Genomic DNA, 17,048 nt, shown 5'->3' on the forward strand with positions numbered 1-17,048 from the left:
GATTAAACTGTTTACGTGACTATTAATTGGATATATCATTCTAAGGACAACCGGACACAGGCAAAGGATCGCTTGTTTTCGTTTTTGCCTCTGAGCAATTCAACAATGCGACCCACCACAGTCTGTGGATAGTGATGGAGGTAGCCAGCTAGCTAACGTTATTCTTCTATTCTCAGAGCACTTGCATTGGAAGTGCACTGCGTAGCTACTTTGTTTATGTTAGAGCTATTTATTTTTCTCAACTGAGTTAAATGACGAATATGTTAAATGACGAAATGTTGGCTTGTGTTAGCTAAGAACATATGCGTCTGTGACAGGCTAGCAAGCGCATCAGCTGACGTTTAGCTAGCTAGCCCGTTAGCATTTGGGCTCCCCAACCGACTGTCAAGTGCAAGCTTTCGCCGTCTTGACAGGGGGGCATTTAGATATCCCGAAAACGTACATCATTTAACCTTGTACTTAAAGAGGCAATATTTATTGTCAACTGAAATCATTTATTTTAATAGTACCATCTGTTGACTTAAGCCTTTTCAAAACGGCGGCGCTAACTAACTGCAACGTTATTCGAGACTGTCAGAGACCAGTTACCCCCTGGATTCTTTCAAAATGCATCATCCGGATTCTGCTGGAGACTCTGGCAGCGTTAGAAAGATGGCGCACCCGGCAATTTTTCCTAGAAGGGGTAGTAGCGGGAGTGGCTCCACGTTGTCTACACCGGCTAGTTCGGGTGTCGGCAATAGCCTCGTCCAGGCCGATGATTATCAATCCTCCCTTTTGATTCAGTCCCAACCACCTGCCGGTTCGTCTTCTCCTGGGCCCCAACACCCTCCCCACAGCCTAAACCTGCACGCCCAAACCCAGCCCGCCCAGTCGACCGGGGGTCAGATGAAGAAGAAAAGCGGCTTCCAGATCACCAGCGTGACTCCAGCCCAGATCTCCGTGAGCACCAACAATAGCATCGCGGAGGATACTGAGAGCTATGACGACCTGGATGAATCCCACACAGAGGATCTGTCCTCCTCCGAGATATTGGACGTGTCCCTCTCCCGAGCGAATGACATGGCTGGGGCAGAGAGGAGCTCCTCTGAAGAGACCCTGAATAACTTTCATGAGGCGGAGACCCCTGGAGCTGTCTCTCCCAACCAATCCCCACACCCCCATGCCCTTACCCAGGCTCCCCAACACAGAGGGACCATGGTGAATGGGACTGTGCACCATCACCACCACCACCACCACCATCATCATCATCCTCCTCCTCCTCATCAAGGCCTAGCCCATCCCCCCTCTGCCCCCAACTCTGGAGCTTTATCAAGTGTTGCCCAGAAAATGCCTTCTAACATGGGGGTCACCCTGGAGAATGTTTCAGTTGGCCCGCCAAGTGTTGCTGCTCAGCCTGTGGTGGCTGTTGCCCCAGGATCTGTCCCTGGAATGCACAGCTCTACCGCGGGTGCTACCGTTAGCATAGTTAATCCCCTGACCAGCAATGTTAGTAATGTGAATATGTTGAGCTCTGCCAATGTGCCTGCGATTGGGGGTATTAGTACCAGTGCTAGTAGCAGTGGTGGCTTCCCTACCGGTGTTATGAGTAGCAGTGGGGGTGGTGGTGTGATGGGGAGCAACGTTAGCAACGTCAACATGATCCAACACCAAAGTGGAGCTGTCAACTCAAGCATCACCATGACAGCTGCTGCTGCGAGTGCCTCTGTGGTGATGGGTCTCTCCAGTGGCATCCAGGGTGGAGTGGCTGCAATGACCCAGCCTGGGGTTACCCCTGTCCCAGCCATGGCTCCAGCCCCAGTTGTCTCCTCCCAGCCTCAGCCTGCCCCAGCCCCTGCACCTACCAGCTCCCGCTTCAGGGTTGTAAAGCTAGACTCCAGCTCTGAGCCGTTCAAGAAGGGCAGATGGACATGCACTGAGTACTATGATAAGGAGACCCCTGCCTCCGCACCTGCTCCTTCCTCCTCCTCCTCCTCTGAGGCTGCTGGCCCTAGTGGCCGGGTGGGGGAGATGGTGCGCCAGTGTGCCCCAGAGAGTGTGACTGGGGGGTCAGAGAGGGAAAGCACCAGTGGGAGCTCAGTGAGTAGTACTGTTAGCACACTGAGTCATTACACAGAGAGTGTAGGTAGTGGGGAGGCAGGGGGACCCTTACTACACCAGCCCCAACCCCAGCTACAGGATTACACTTCCCATCCGCAGGGCCTCCATACACCCCTTCCCGGCCTCTCCATGGGGGTGGCCCACTCCCAGCCTCACCTGCACCCCCAGGATCTTACCCACGCACACCTGAAGACCACTATGGCCCCCTCTGTTCCTGCCAACGTTCACCAGCAGGCCCAGATCAACCTCCAGTCCACCATAGGGCACCCCAGCCCGGCCATTCCGCAGCAACAGCTCACTTATGCCCAGGCAGCCTCTGCCCAAGCCCAAGGCTCCACCCAGGGCCTAGCAGGGGTCCCCCAGCAGCAGATGGGTTACGCTTCCTCCCAGCAGCCCTCTGCTGCTCCCCAAGCGGCTCCTGTGCACGTCAGGCCTCTGAGCCAGGGAGGCAGCCTCCCTCCAGAGTACATCCATCCCCACCCAGGTCACCCTCAGCCTACAGCCCCCCAGGCTCTGCCCCACCTGGCTGCATCTGCTCCATCTGGGCCTGGGAATGGACCTGGTCAGATAATGGGAGTGCCGCAGCAGCAGGCAGTGGGCTCCATGCCCCAGGTCCAGGCTGTACCCCAGGGCCTCCTCCAACAGCAGCCCCAGCAGACGTCTTCCCTCCAGGCCTCTACAGGAGGGATGGTCACTCAGATGGGCCTGGGTGGAGTGGCAGGGCTGGGGCAGCAGCCACAGGGTCACCCTCTCCCTCTGGAACACCAACATCAACAACAACAACAACAGCAGCAGGTACAGTCACTCCCAACCCAAATCCCAGGCCTAGGCACCCAGCTGCCAAATACAGTCCCCCCAAGCCAGGTCTCCTCCAACGTGCCTCCTCACAACCCTCAGAGTGACCCCCAGCCCCTGCCCCAACCCCTGCCCCAGCCCCTGCCCCTGCCCCTGCCCCAGCCCCTGCCCCAGCCCCAGCCTCAGCCCCAAGCCCAGAACGGCAGTGGAGGTGGTGGGATGGCTCAACTGCCTCGGGTCAGCCTGGCCCAGGACTTCAGGAGTGCCCAGGCCCATGTCCATGCTGCGGCTGTTCAGGCTAGTGCCCTGTATGCCAGCTTGCCCTCCTTCACCACCACCCAGCTGGAGGATGCTCAGCGGCTGCTCTTCCAGCACCAGTCTACGCTGCTAGGGCTGCCAAAGCTGGCCGGGGAGGTTGGCGCTGGGGTAGGCGCAGGTCTAGGCCTGGGCACAGAGGGCACCACTGGGGTCAGTGCCTTAACTGCCTCTGCTGGACTCTTCAAGGCTGTGGACGGAGATGAGGATGGGTAAGTGATGGAATCCCATAGTTTGTGATTGATTTATTGATTATGGGTGTACATAAAATGATATGTCAAGAAAGGCCCTGAGCTTACTAGGCTATAACACATCATAAAGCAATAAGCAGCATTACAACACCGCTAAAGTGATCCTTGATATGCATTCTAAACTGCTTTAGCCTGTTGCTGGGTTTTGCCATTATGTCGGCTATTAGGTCTATAGCCTAGTTTACACTTTTGCAGCATTAAGGTAATAGAAGCCTCTTGTTACTCTGTTTACAAATCAATAACGAGAGTACTGAATTTGACTGTAGTTTATTCTGTTGACATTACAGTACTGAAGTTAGCCTATTTGTACATTTAGGCCTACTTTCTTACATTTAGCCTACTGCTTATTTAGAGCAACCCTGCTAGACTTGCTGGATGGCACTAGCTCATAAAATGTTTAGTCAGTGCTGGCCTTAGAGTTTGGAAAAGGACTGTGCAGCCCTATCCCTGTGGCAGTGAGAGTGCACATTTTAGTGAAGAAGTCTGATTGAACCAGGGTAGCTAACTAGACTAGCCTACTGACTGGAGTGATGCAGCCCGGTAAGTGAGTGTCTGGTAGTTGCCAGGCCTTCAGCTCAGCTGTGTGTGTGTGCCTGAGTTAGTCAGGTTTGGTTTTGATGGTTACCGGTTGTCGTGGCAGCTGTGTGTGTTTTTGTAAGTGTTATGGCAGATTATAGACCTGTGGGTGCGATGGAAGACAGAAGTGTGTGGGTGAGTGGGTGCTGTCTGAGAGTTTTATATTCTACTGTAACACTCTGGCAGTCTTCTCTGCCTTTCCTCCTTTGGGATAGTCACAATGCAGGGCTCAGCTGGATGGGATGTCTCCTTCTGTCTAATCCGGGGCTGCAGTGACTCTGCATTTAGCAGACAGACTGCCTGTACCCCCCTGTCTGCTTTTCAGGGCACACTTTCTGCTAGGCACGCAGCTCATTATACACTCTCTCAGCACATTTGTTGGTCAACTGTAGGAAATGAGGTTTAGGGTACCATTTAAGCATCTAGCATAACAATCCAGTATAGAGATGGAATAGATGGAATATGGCTAATACAGGTGCAAGCAATACCAATGGAAAGCTCTTTGTTTCTTCACTTGTAATCTTGATTATGGTGAAGATAAGAATGAATTGTTCCCCTGTTTACAGTAAAGCATTGCTCTCTTGTTGAAATAATCCCCCCTTATTGCCTAAAATCCCATTGATTTTAAAACGTGGTCACTCACTGTAGTAACCCATTGGCCAGAATGAGATGGAACTTTTAATAAGTTTAAATTCTGGTTTTGAGGATTACTGGGGAAAGGAGTTATAATCACTTTACTGCAGAAAGTTAATAGAGTGTGTTTTCTTAAACATCTTTATTTTGTCTAGAACCTCCTGCCTAGTATGGGTCTGCGTATGTGTTCGGTGTTTGCTCTTCTTGATGTGTCAGACAAGTGTGTGTTGTTCCACTAAAGCCTATAGATTAGCCTAGAGAGCATGCCAATTTGGTAGCGCATGTTTCAGACCAGTGTAGTCATCCAAGGAGGGATATGGTTATGATCTACTAGCTTAGCCTAAATTGAGCTCATTGTTAGTAACTGTAGGCTGTACACTACTGTTGACAGACAGCTGGATCCAGGCATGACTTATCTAACGCAAGACTAATGGGGGTTGCCCACATCTAAGATCATCGGTAGATCGAAGCGAAGGGATGGCTACTGTCACATGATGGTTGGTGAGGAATGTATAATCTATGAGGATAATGTGGATTATAGTCCTTAATAAACGCAGCATTTGAGCACTTAGCCCAAAGCCCCTTGCACAAATGAGAAGATTGTCTTAGTGAATTAGCATCAGAACCAGTGGTTTACTTGCTGTTCAGAGTCCTAGTGCTTGACAGAGCCTGCTGGAACAGATGTTTCTGCAATGATGAATGGCTCTGTCACTGACATCGCTAAACAACCCTGGCAGCTCCTGTCAGAGAGAGTTCATCAGCTGAATCAAAGAGCTAAATGAATGAATGCTCACACACAGTGGCAAAGGCACCCTGCCTCATTACCTGCTTATTCAACCAATAAATTGAAGGTGTGTTAGGGGCAATTCCACAGTAACAGAATGATGCTTTCAAACGTGTGCCAACAAAAACCCTTGATAGAAAGGTTTAACAAACCGTACAACTCTACACACAAGTACTACTTCTAACAAGTCCAACTGATAATTGAAAAAAACACATTTACTTTAAGAACTGTGCAGATTCAACGTCTGGTTACCGAATGACCATAAAGTCTCTCTGGGTTTTTTATTTAACCACGTTTCCCCAAAACTCTGTTATATCAGATATGTCTGCAGAAAGAGTGGAGTGCTGGCTGTCATATGATACCTTGAAATATCTATTTTGGTTACAAAGTCAGTAAGTCAAGTGGATTTACATCCGGTAACAGAATGATGGTAACAGATTACATGGGCCAGGCCTACATTTCTGGATTTGAATGTTATTCTTTACATGATGATGTAGCTAAAATAGGGACACAAAATTAGAAGAGACAGTCTCATAGACAGTCTCATTAAGGTAACAATGTATTATTTTATCAACGTATATATAACATTATAAGGAAATTGATAAAACCTCACAAATGACAAGAAAGATAAATCTGCCTTTCAAACTCTTCATTTGATGTGATCAATGACATTTGTGGGTTTTTTCTTCATTAGTCCTATACGAAAAGAAAATAGCAAAAACAAGTAGGCCTATATCATGTGCAGACACACAGAAAGACACCCAATCTGCTCCTAGTTTCCCTCAGAGATAGCCTCTGGGCAGTTCCGTGTAAAAGGACCCATGAGGACCAAAATGTGAAATTCATCAGGGTGTGTCAAATTGGGTGTCAGATGAAAGCTAAGAGTCTATATTATTGTGAAATTAAGTGAAGAATACATTTCTCAATAATCTACCATCATAAGAATAGGAATAAGCAAAGGCTTCAACTTCTGGTCAAACATATGGAAAAGCATCTAAGAAAACATCTACCAGAAAAAGTCTTTAAAGGTGTTTAGAAAAACATCAAACCTCATTAAGTATAGACCTCGGCCAAGTAATATGTATTTTGTGTTTAGGAAATGGTTTGGCTTCTGTAAGTTAAAGAATCATTGCCCAGATTTAGATCAGCAACTTTCTTTTTCATGTTTTGCTCTTGTGCAATCAGGGGTTTAAATCATATATATATATATGTATAGACCTAACTCAGTAATGACCTCCTAACTCAGTAATGACCTCCTAACTCAGTAATGACCTCCTAACTCAGTAATGACCTAACTCGGTAATGACCTAACTCAGTAATGACCTCCTAACTCAATAATGACCTTTATGTTGCAATGTTGTTTGTTATTTTCAGGCCTACCTGAAATATTAGCTTAAGTCATATTGAGAATAATTGCTGACTGCAGGACAAACTGTGTTTGGTTGGATCCCATTCAAAACACATTTGGTTTCATCGCGTTTGCATCTTTGGTTGCAAACCTTGCAAGTCCTCAGGCACCACTGTCCTTATCTCTTGTAGGTACAAAGGATTTTCCCTGTGCTGAAAGATTTGGCCTGATATGAACCTTTATAATGTTGGACCTGATGGTAACTCATCACTGGGGTTTCATTCGTCCCTTTGTTCTCCATGGCTAATACAGGAAACAGTGATTGAAAAAAAGAAACATGATCCAAAATGCCTGCTTTTGCCTGGGAAACCAATCAAGGCAGAGGAACAAAGAGGTTATCTTAAACCTTTCAGCAGTCAAAACATTGTTCATGTCCATTTCAACTATAAATTCACTGTTGAGTGCAGCAATGCTACATGGGAGTTTTCACTTTGGTTCTAATGACGTTGGAGCCAACCCCCTCTGATAGGCCACTTGTTCTTGTCCTGTAGAACATGTTTACAGCTGGTAGACAGGCAGGCGGTGTGGTATCTCTATGTTAATGGCTGCTCTAACCTCGCTTTGCCTCATCTGCAGTCCATGTCTTGTCTTCATGTGGGGGATGGCCCTCTCTGTCTCCCAGGGGGTACCCTCTCATGTCAGGGTGTGGACTGGCACAGGGTACAGGGAGATGGTTATCTCTGTGTTAGCTCCATTTTTAAAGTAATCTGCTTTTGACAGTGCATGGAGCCACATGAGTCTTTGTGAATCTCACATTGTGTGGAGATCAAGCAGATTATCTCCCAAATTAACACCCAGAGGAAGTGGCCTGGCTCAGCACATTTGGACTGGTTTAGACCAGAGCTGGGGACTAGGCCAAATTAGACTGGACTCAGACCGGACCAAACCGGGCAGGACAGAAGCATGTCATCACCCCTGCTCTAATGTTTCACCATATCATAGCATGGGTACCTCTCTTGTCTGCCCACATTTAATTTTCGTGTCTTTGTTTCTTTGGAACATTTTAGTGTCTCTAGCCATCCTCTCTGCTTCAGGGACCTTAGTGGTTTGCCAAGGAAAAATCTAGAGGAATCACAGATGATTATATGTTTTAAAATGGCATCACTGTCATCTGTTTCCGATTACAGTCATAATGTAAGCCTACGTTAACCTTTTGGATTGGATGGAGATAGAGAATGACATCGGTCAAATTGAGGTCTGTTGGGTTGAGGTGGTTGAAGTCATTTCCGTGTGTGTGTGTGTTTTAATGAGGGTTGAATAGTGTGAGTGAACGTTGACATCATCTCCAATTTACTCCAGATTTTTTTTTTACCTCTGTGATCTCTGCAAGCCTGAAAGGATCCTCCTATCTTGGGTGTCCCAAGAGCCCCTGCTTCTCAGTGATGTCACTGGGATTAGGTCTGCTCCTCCTGGTTTCTTTATCTCAGGGCCCGGGACAAAGCACCCAGGGAACAACGACTGCTTTGGCAGGACTGAAACATGAGATCCAAAACAGAGTCAGCTGAGGCCGGTCTCATTCTGACCTGCTCTGTCCTCGTGTGAACCTAACGGTGTGTGGACATTAGTTTGTATGTGGTTACTTGTGTTTTGATCATGTAACAGTAATATATAGATTTTTTAAAAGTTGAATATAAGTTTTTAGGGCATTTCTGCTTTATTGGGATAGAGATAGTAGAGATTGACAGGAAGGATGGGTGAAAGAGGAGGGATGACATGCAGGATATGTCGATGGCCGGAATCGAACCAGGGACGTTGTGATGATATGGTATGCGCTTTAGTGTGCTACGCCACTGAGCGCCCCAGTAATATATAGATTTGTCAATATGTGGTTGATGGCAGCCTCTATAAGTCATGGACTGCAGCCATTGATTAGGCTACAGCTAGCATGTTTTGCCTTCTGAAAGGGTTCTGATCTTGTTGCTCTTTTTTGGAATATCATTTTGACTAACTTATCTTCATGTGGCTATGTTTGTGCCTCAGCTCTAAGTGTTAGCATTTTGTAATAGCAGCTAGGTAGTGTGGCATTCAGTAAGAATGTAGGCTAGCATTCCCTGTTTTCCGTCAGTAAACGAGATGGCCTATTAGGCTACCACCAGTCATATTGTACAGGTTGTGCTCCTGGTCCACGGCTTTATTCTCTTGCAGAATTGGATTGTGCTGCTGCACTCTTTGCAAAGCATTTAAACGTAAACAACATTTATTATGCTGAAGCCCCTCTCTACCCCTCCCTCACAGAGCAGACCAGAGAACACCAGAACACGGCAGAGCAGCAACACGTTTTGTGTGTGTACTTTTTTTATCGACCGTAACTACCCCATGTGAATATTTACATGTGTCCCATTCAGCCGTCCTGGACTCATTGAGGGCCCTTTGAAAGTGAGAGTGGGAGGCCACACCGCCTGCAGCATAGGGCCCACAGTACCACAGCTGAATTCCTATTGTCAGCCCCCAATTCCCTTTAAAAGTCAAGCCTTATTACTACGCTTTGATTAAGCTGCAGATGGGCTACTGCTGCCCTCTCTCTCTCTCTCTCTCTCTCTCTCTCTCTCTCTCTCTCTTTTTGTCGTTGTAACCTCTTTCTTCTCCTGATTTTTGTTCTTTTTTTTTTTCCAGCCATAAAGGGGATTGATTGATTCACTTAGTGTAGTATGTGTGTGTAGTGTGGACTAATGGGTTGTAATGGATGTTAATTGATTGCGTTCCTAGTCTGTCTTTCATCTGAGAAGCCAATGCCGCTTTCGGTTGTGTAACCGCCACCGATGGATGTTCTCTACCTTTGTAATGGAGGAAGGCGAGAAGCACCATGTAAAAGCTTTCTACAGACAAAGCCTCTTTCCTTTTTGCCAGGGGTTTGTTCACACAGACTATGTTATTGGTGCCTCTCCCATGTTTCGTGTTTCACTTCGATGCCATTCATTGAGAATAGGGATAGGGCTTTGGTTGGGAGCAGTTGGCTAGTTAAGTAACTCATCCTCTCAGGATGGATTGATGGATAAAACACTTTGAGCTCCATGCTTTGACAATAGTTTATTATCGATATCAGCAAATTATTCCTATAACTCCATATGGCTTATTGTCCCACTGACTCCCAGATGTAGTGTGGCATACCCCAGTCTACCACAGTCATTGATAACATGATTCAGTCTAGATGGTTCATTGTTCTCTCTCCCTATACTATTATTAGGAGCTGTTGATTGAGGCTGGTATTTTGCTGAATCATGGCTGACATTCTTGTGACCAGCACACTGTCCAGTCAGGACCAGGAATGCACACACACACACACCCCCGTACACACACACACCCCCGTACACACACACACACACACACACACACACACACAGTGCAGTGGATGATGACTTTGCACATCACAAACGAGTGTAGGTGTCAGCTGCTGTCACTGTCAGCAGCGGGTGCTGTCTGTATGTGCCTCTCGGTCTGCCTGTCTGTCTCTTTGTCTGGCTGGCTCTTTGTCTGTCTGTCTGACTTTCTGTCTGACTGACTGTCTATTTGACAGTCTTCATGTCCCTATCTCCCATTTCATGTCCTGTCTCCCCTCTCTCTCTCTCTCTCTCTCTCTCTCCCTCTCTCTCACACTCACACACACTTTCTCTCTCCCCCTTCCTCCATCTCTCTCTCTCTCCCTCTTTACCTCTGGCTCTGAGCTTGCAGCAGCCTTGAGTTGGTGTGTGTCTGCTGCTCTGGTGAGCAGGCACAATGACATTTCCTCTCCTTGTGTCACTGGCTGCCCAGACTGGCCCGTGTGGAATGAGGTCAGGGGAGACAATAGAGGGCCCGGCACAAAGTCATTCTATCCCTCCTTTCTCTTTCGTTTTCTTTTCATTGTTAAAGTGGCAAACTTGCATTTGAATGAGAATGGCTCCTGGAGGAGGATTCTGCTGGAGGCTCTGCATGATGACCCTATTTGCCCTGGAATGACTTCCTGACACAATGGGTTGATTCAGATTGAGTGGGGGGGGGGGGAAAGTTCTATGTACTTCTCTGGTTCTCATTTGTCCAACTTTGATGCTATCCTTTTAATGCATAGTGTAAAATCTACAGAGAGAAGGTGTTGTCAAGTTCTAATGTCGTTGAATCACCATATTAGATGTGTGATGATGATGTTCCACGCTTTCCAGTCTCACTGGGTTTGATTGCACCTTTTTCTATAGTGGGGGCTGGACGAGCGAACAGGGAGGAGCTGCTCTGTAGCTCTTACCTGAGCACACTGTATGCCTCCTCCTATGTGCTAGCATAGCATAGCATTATTAGCTATAGCATAACCCTCTATGCTAGAATTAGCTTAGTATTGTCTGTCTTTGTCTTAGTCCTCAGCTTACCATGCAGCACTCCCTTTTCCTGCTTTAGCCACTTTGCACCGAGTCATAGTTTTACCTCCAGTGCCAAAGCTAGCCTGGCTGTCAGCCATGTCCCCCTGCACCCTTCAATGCACCACCACTGCCCCTTGCTTGCTGGAAAGCCCTGTGCTGCAAACCCCTGCGCTGCAAATGCTTTTGGCCAGAGCAGGTATCAGCGGTGCACTTTATAAAGGAAAGAGGGTTTAATTTGAGATTTGTCTGTCTGTCTGTCTGTCTGTCTGAGTGGGCTAGCTGTGACGGCACGGCAGCGTGACCGGCTGGCTGGGCTTAAAGCTCCTAGCACAGCCATTCCACAGCCAAGAATGACTGCATCGCTCTCAATGAGCCTCTCTCAATACTCTCACACACACACACACACACACACACACACACACACACACACACACACACACACACACAGAGACAATGTGGCTTGGGCCTATGAGGTTTGGCACCGCCTGCTTTTGGGGCCGGGGCATTTTCAGTGCAGGACCAAAGACATGGCCTACTCAAATACTGATTTCGATTGGGTGTGTGTGTTCTGCCTTGACATGTTTGAGGCTCAATAGCTGTCTCGTAGCGTGGCACATACTGTACAGAAGCCTCCAACATCCCTTCACCGTCTCTACCGAAACTCAAACCCCCTCTGCTACCCCAACTGCCACTCTCTTACCCCCCTGCTTCCACCTAGTCCCCCAAGCCCTTGGAGGGCCTGTAAATCTGTAGGGCTTTGACAGGCTCTGATGGTGATGACAGGGGTGTTATGTGCATCTCTGACAGGTAATATTTACTGTTAGGAAGCCTGTAGCTATCTTATCTGGGCCCTCTGCCCAATCCTGTTCCTCCTAACCTGTAATTATCTTTTATTTGTTTAACATTTTTCGCAAGTAGTTTCCTGTGTGTGTGATACTGTTTTGCGTCAGGTGATCGAGTTCATTGTGTAAATTAAGAGTGTGGTTACAGTGCTCCCTGATTTTAAAAACCCTTCTGCTTTTTCCTTTAAAGGATTGCTTGTGTGTCTCCGCACCATGTGTATCTATGGGAATGCTTTGAATAGAGAGGACTTCCTGTGCAGTTCCAGTTGATCCATGTGTTCACTAGTTAAAGATATAAAGTAGAGATCAGACCAGCACTGAAACACTCTGTGGGTCATAAATGCCAAGCTGTTCTCAGTGCGACAGGTTCTCCAGCAGGTTGTGTGTGTGTCACGATGCCACCATTGTTCAGTAAAGGAGTTCTGTAATTTTGCAGCAGTTTATTATGTTATGTTTATTGTGTTATGGGGACTGGTTTTCATGACACCCAGTCCCTCCTCCCACCACAACACACACACACACACACAGACTGAGAGAATGGATAAACAAATAAAACATAATTACAGATTTTACAGGTTTTACAGATAAGAGTTCAACAGTTCAACAGGAAGAATGCATCTCAATATAGAGCTTCTCTGCTACAAATATCCCTCTCTCTCAAACACTTTCTTTCTCTCTCTCTCTGAGTCAGACCTTGGTAAACTCCTACTCTTCGGGATCAGTGGAGATTTGCCAATAGATTCATATTTACATCCTTACATGTCGCTATGTGATGATGGGAACTGGGTTCTATTCTGAAACAAACACACAGAGCCCTGCAGCGAAACAGTGAGATGTATCTGGTAGAGAAACCCATTTGTAGAGGATCCCAGCTGTCAGATTTCTGATGGATATGTTCAGAAGCACAGTAGAGATCGGTTCGTAATGACTGTGTTGTGTTGGCACCGCTCCTATGGCTGGTGACTGGGGAAGGGTAATATATGGATAGTGACAGGTCGCAAAGCAACATTCTGTCCTCTCTTTAACTCGTCACATTGAGAGAATAGATACTTTTACAGGGTGAGACTTAATCTTGTTCAGAAACGTTATGCCAAGGGTAACCTTCTGTAAAGCAGGAGGAGCTTAAAAATATAGAGAAACATTCTAGAATCACCTGTAAGTACCACAACAGAACTTCTATGATTAGCGTATCATCATGATTAGTTAAGGATGTCTTAAGATCTAAAGCCTAGAGAGATGCATTTTGCTGACTTGTCAAGAGGGTTCAATCTAAAAGGTCAGCATAGCTGTTAGTGTCAGTATTATGCAGACTGGGCAGGACTCAGGATTGAGAGGTAATGTAGCTATTGATTCAGCCATGTCACTCACTTTATTACAGGAATGTCTTCATGTAGTTGTCTCTGTTGCCATCTAGTGGCAGTTGGTTGTCAAGACAAAGGATAAATCTGTGACGCACCCCAGATGAAGTAATTTAATGCAACAGGGCCATCTAGTGGAGTATGAGTGATACCTTACACTCATAGACAGTCACTTGGTCTGGGTGTTGACATCTTCAGTGGTTGGAGAACTAACCCTGACTATAAATGTCAAATATTTTCTAAGGAAACAATTTACTGGAAAACATTACGTCCCACGTGTCTATATATCTGTCTATTTCTGGTGTCCTGCTCCAAAAACATGTCCTAGGTGGTAAAACATAATTACTAAGATGGAAAATGCTGATCAAATCCTCAAACTATCTTAAAATATTACACCATTGATGGTATTATTACATATTGACAGACATATTTGGGGGCAAATCCAAGGTGGCCCAATGGCTTCATTGAAAGAGTTGGGGCTAAAGATGAGAAAAACCACTGAGAGAATGTTAACTGAGCAAAATGCAATTTTTTTTCCTTGGCTGGATAGTTGGATAGACACCACTATTATGATGTTCTACCTTTTTAAATTTGTCTTTGTATCAGGAGGTTAGTTATTGATCGATGATAGAGAATTGTACATTGTCAGTAATTAGACTTGACAGACATTGTCCTTGTGGAATCCAGGCCTGCACAGTGAACCCCTAATGATCCATCCTCTAAAACCTATTTACCCATAGTTATCTCCATAAGAACTTAGGCCACTTGAGCCCATCTATATAGAGGTAAAATCCATGTAATGAAAATGTCTTCAACACACTTGTGATGTTGTTACTTCTGATACCCACCAGGAGGCAGTAAGAAACTACTTATGCGCCCAGGTGTTCTCTGCCCTCCAACTAGTGCTCATTAGCCTTTTCTCAATTGTTAGGAAAACGACTCCTCGTGTCCTCCACCTGCTTCGTCCTCAAAAAGCATTGGAGGAGAATATGTAAGGGGAGGAAACTAGATCTTCTCCAATGTATTTTCAGAAAGACACGAGTGGAGGATGGCTCAGTTGAGAAAAGGCTATTGACGAGTTTACCTACGACAATATCCAGTCTGACCTCCTCCTTTCTGAGTGTGGTTGGGTTTGAGAGAGAAACGGAGCAGAATGGCCAGTGTCCAGTCGTTAACCTTTGGGCCTGTTGTGGTGATTGAGGCCTTCTGTACTGGTTTTGACTAGATGAAGAGACCAGTGGACAAGTAGCCTAGATGTTATGTAACAGTGGAGCTGAGGGTCAGCTAAGCTAACACCTGAGTAAACACCAGCAGCCAGGCTGTGGATGAGTAGGTCTCACCATGACAACGCCTCCCCCATACAGTACACTGCTGTCTGTTTCTGAAGGGATAGAACGTTGTAGCTGAGGATGCACACCCTACAAGATAAATGATGTGCCCTGGTCTGGGAAGAAAAGAGGAGGGGGTGTCCTCCCATTTGCTTTCGTTATTTCTCCTCAACAATGTGTGTTTAAACAGAGTGTATGGAACACACACATATCTCTAGGCAGAGGGGCGTGTGTGTGTGTGTGTGTGTGTGTGTGGCGTAGTGTTGGTTTAGGTTAGGCTGGGTAAGAATAGGCTGTATAGAGCTGGATGGAATGATGTGGGTGTGTGGGCAGGATCAGTAAGATCTGCTTAATCACCGAGCCATTTTCTGTCTGGTTGCTAATGTGAGTCAAAGGTCCCCAGCCTAACCCTGACAAACCTTAAACCCCTCATACATCATGGTCTACAACACCATACCGGTCCATACATGCACATACAAATCCATCATGACTTAGACATACTGTAAATCTGTGCCAGTTGTTATCCAGAAATGACTTGTGGGGCATAGTAGTCATTCACACCTTTTGTAGACCACCTCTGGATGGTTTGTGTGGATGAGTACTTGATGTTGTGATTGATCTGGCTTTTATTTCTCTCCCTCTGTTTCATGTTTCCCCTGACCTGCCCTCTTGCTGCCCACCCTGCAGGTAAGAGTTAACTTCCTTGTTGTTCCTATAGTTTTGTAGACCGTCTGACGTGATGTTAGGATGTGACTGTGTTGGAGCTGAGAGGGCCAGAGCCTTCTCTCTAAGATGGTGCCGCACCTGGACAGCATGTATGATACGCCTATGCCAGAATCATATTTTACATGCAGTGTGACGTGTATATGCAGTATTTGACATGTGAATACATACTGCACATGGCCCTGCCCTGTGCTGTTGTTTGCTAGCTGGCTCAGTGGCTTTCCTGCAGCGTCTCTCTATTCTCTGTGAGAGACTGTCCCGGCACACACAGAGCCACTGCAGACCGGTTCAAACTGCTCTGCTCAGCAGCCGCCCCGTCGCTGCACACACAGCTTCCACTTTCTCTCTGTTGTCCAACCCCCCCCCCCCCCCCCCCCTTCTCTCTGTTGCCCCCCCCCATATCTCTCTCCATCCCTCCCAATATTATTATATATACGTACACTCACACAACCACCCACACAACCACACACCCACACACCCACACACACAGCATTTCCATCAGCCCCAGTAGTAGTAGCTGCCCTGTGTAGCATTCCCCTCTTAAACTGAGCCTGTGGCAGACAAGGGGGTGTTTTGAGTGGAGTGAGAGCATGGTCAGGGGTCTTTAGCTAGGGTCAGGGTGGATGGCATGGGACTGTATGTCTTTAGGGAGTGTGACAGTGGGTTGATCATGGCACAGTTGGAGCACCAGTGTTTTAAGGTATAGGGCACGGAGAAGACTAAGGCCCTGTCGACGGTTTCTTGACACTAAAATCCTAACCCCATAATAATAATATATGCCATTTAGCTGATGCTTTTATCCAAAGCGGCATTGCAGTGAGTGCATACATTTCTGTATATATGGTCCCAGCAGGAATCAAACCCACAACTTAAGCGTTGTTAGCGCCATGCTCTACCAACTGAGCCACAGAGGACCACATGCATGTACTGTGACTGACAGTTGTAGACACACAGAAGTCACATCGTGGTGTGGATTGTGGTGTGATAGTGTTCTGACCCGGCTGACCGTCTTGCGATGTGGACAAAGCGTATATTGCGTTGTATACCTACCTAGATTTCTGCATAGTCTGGACACAGTCAGGCCACTGAAAACATATGGCCACAATGTGGGCACAGGAGACATTTTTGAATTTGTAATATCAGATCTTGACGCCGGGTACTGTGATGGTATTGTGATCTGATCATCGTGTTCTGATGACAGAGGTCTCATTTTAAATGTCAAGTGTAGACAAAGCCTAAGAGAGTCCTGTTCTCTGTCCATCGTTCTGAGTTTGTTTTCAGAAGTGGCCACAGTGGTAGAATGCTTTATGGGTTTCTGTGAAAGTGGTACGGAGAGACTCTGTAAGTGGTCCGTAAATACACACTATGGATATATACAGTGCCTTCGGAAAGTACTCAGACCCCTTCACTTTTTCCACATTTTGTTGTGTTATAGACTAAATTTAAAGTGGATAAATTGAAAGAATTTGCCATCTAGACCCTATAAAAATAAAGATATATTAATTCCAAAATGACATGATTATCCTTGCATTAAGATGGACTCAATTCAATTTATTGTTGTTATTGTTATTATTTGTTGATGACATTTTTGCGTTTTAGCTCATTTTAAG

At 46.5% G+C, this 17,048-nt stretch overlaps 1 protein-coding gene across 1 annotated transcript in view; it reads left to right on the forward strand.

Moving 5' to 3' along the window:
- Positions 1-224: 224 nt before the first annotated feature.
- The window catches only part of tsc22d1 (TSC22 domain family, member 1), a gene marked incomplete at its 5' end in the record, with an annotated part of 31,020 nt that continues 14,196 nt past the window's right edge, over positions 225-17,048 (forward strand). The window contains one exon of the mRNA XM_083681959.1: positions 225-3,419. Coding sequence (XP_083538085.1) covers positions 607-3,419 — 2,813 coding nt within the window. The remainder of the gene's footprint in view (positions 3,420-17,048) is intronic.

The sequence above is a fragment of the Argentina silus genome, assembly GCF_951799395.1.
Source record: "Argentina silus genome assembly, chromosome: 12".
Taxonomy (NCBI): Eukaryota; Metazoa; Chordata; class Actinopteri; order Argentiniformes; family Argentinidae; genus Argentina; species Argentina silus.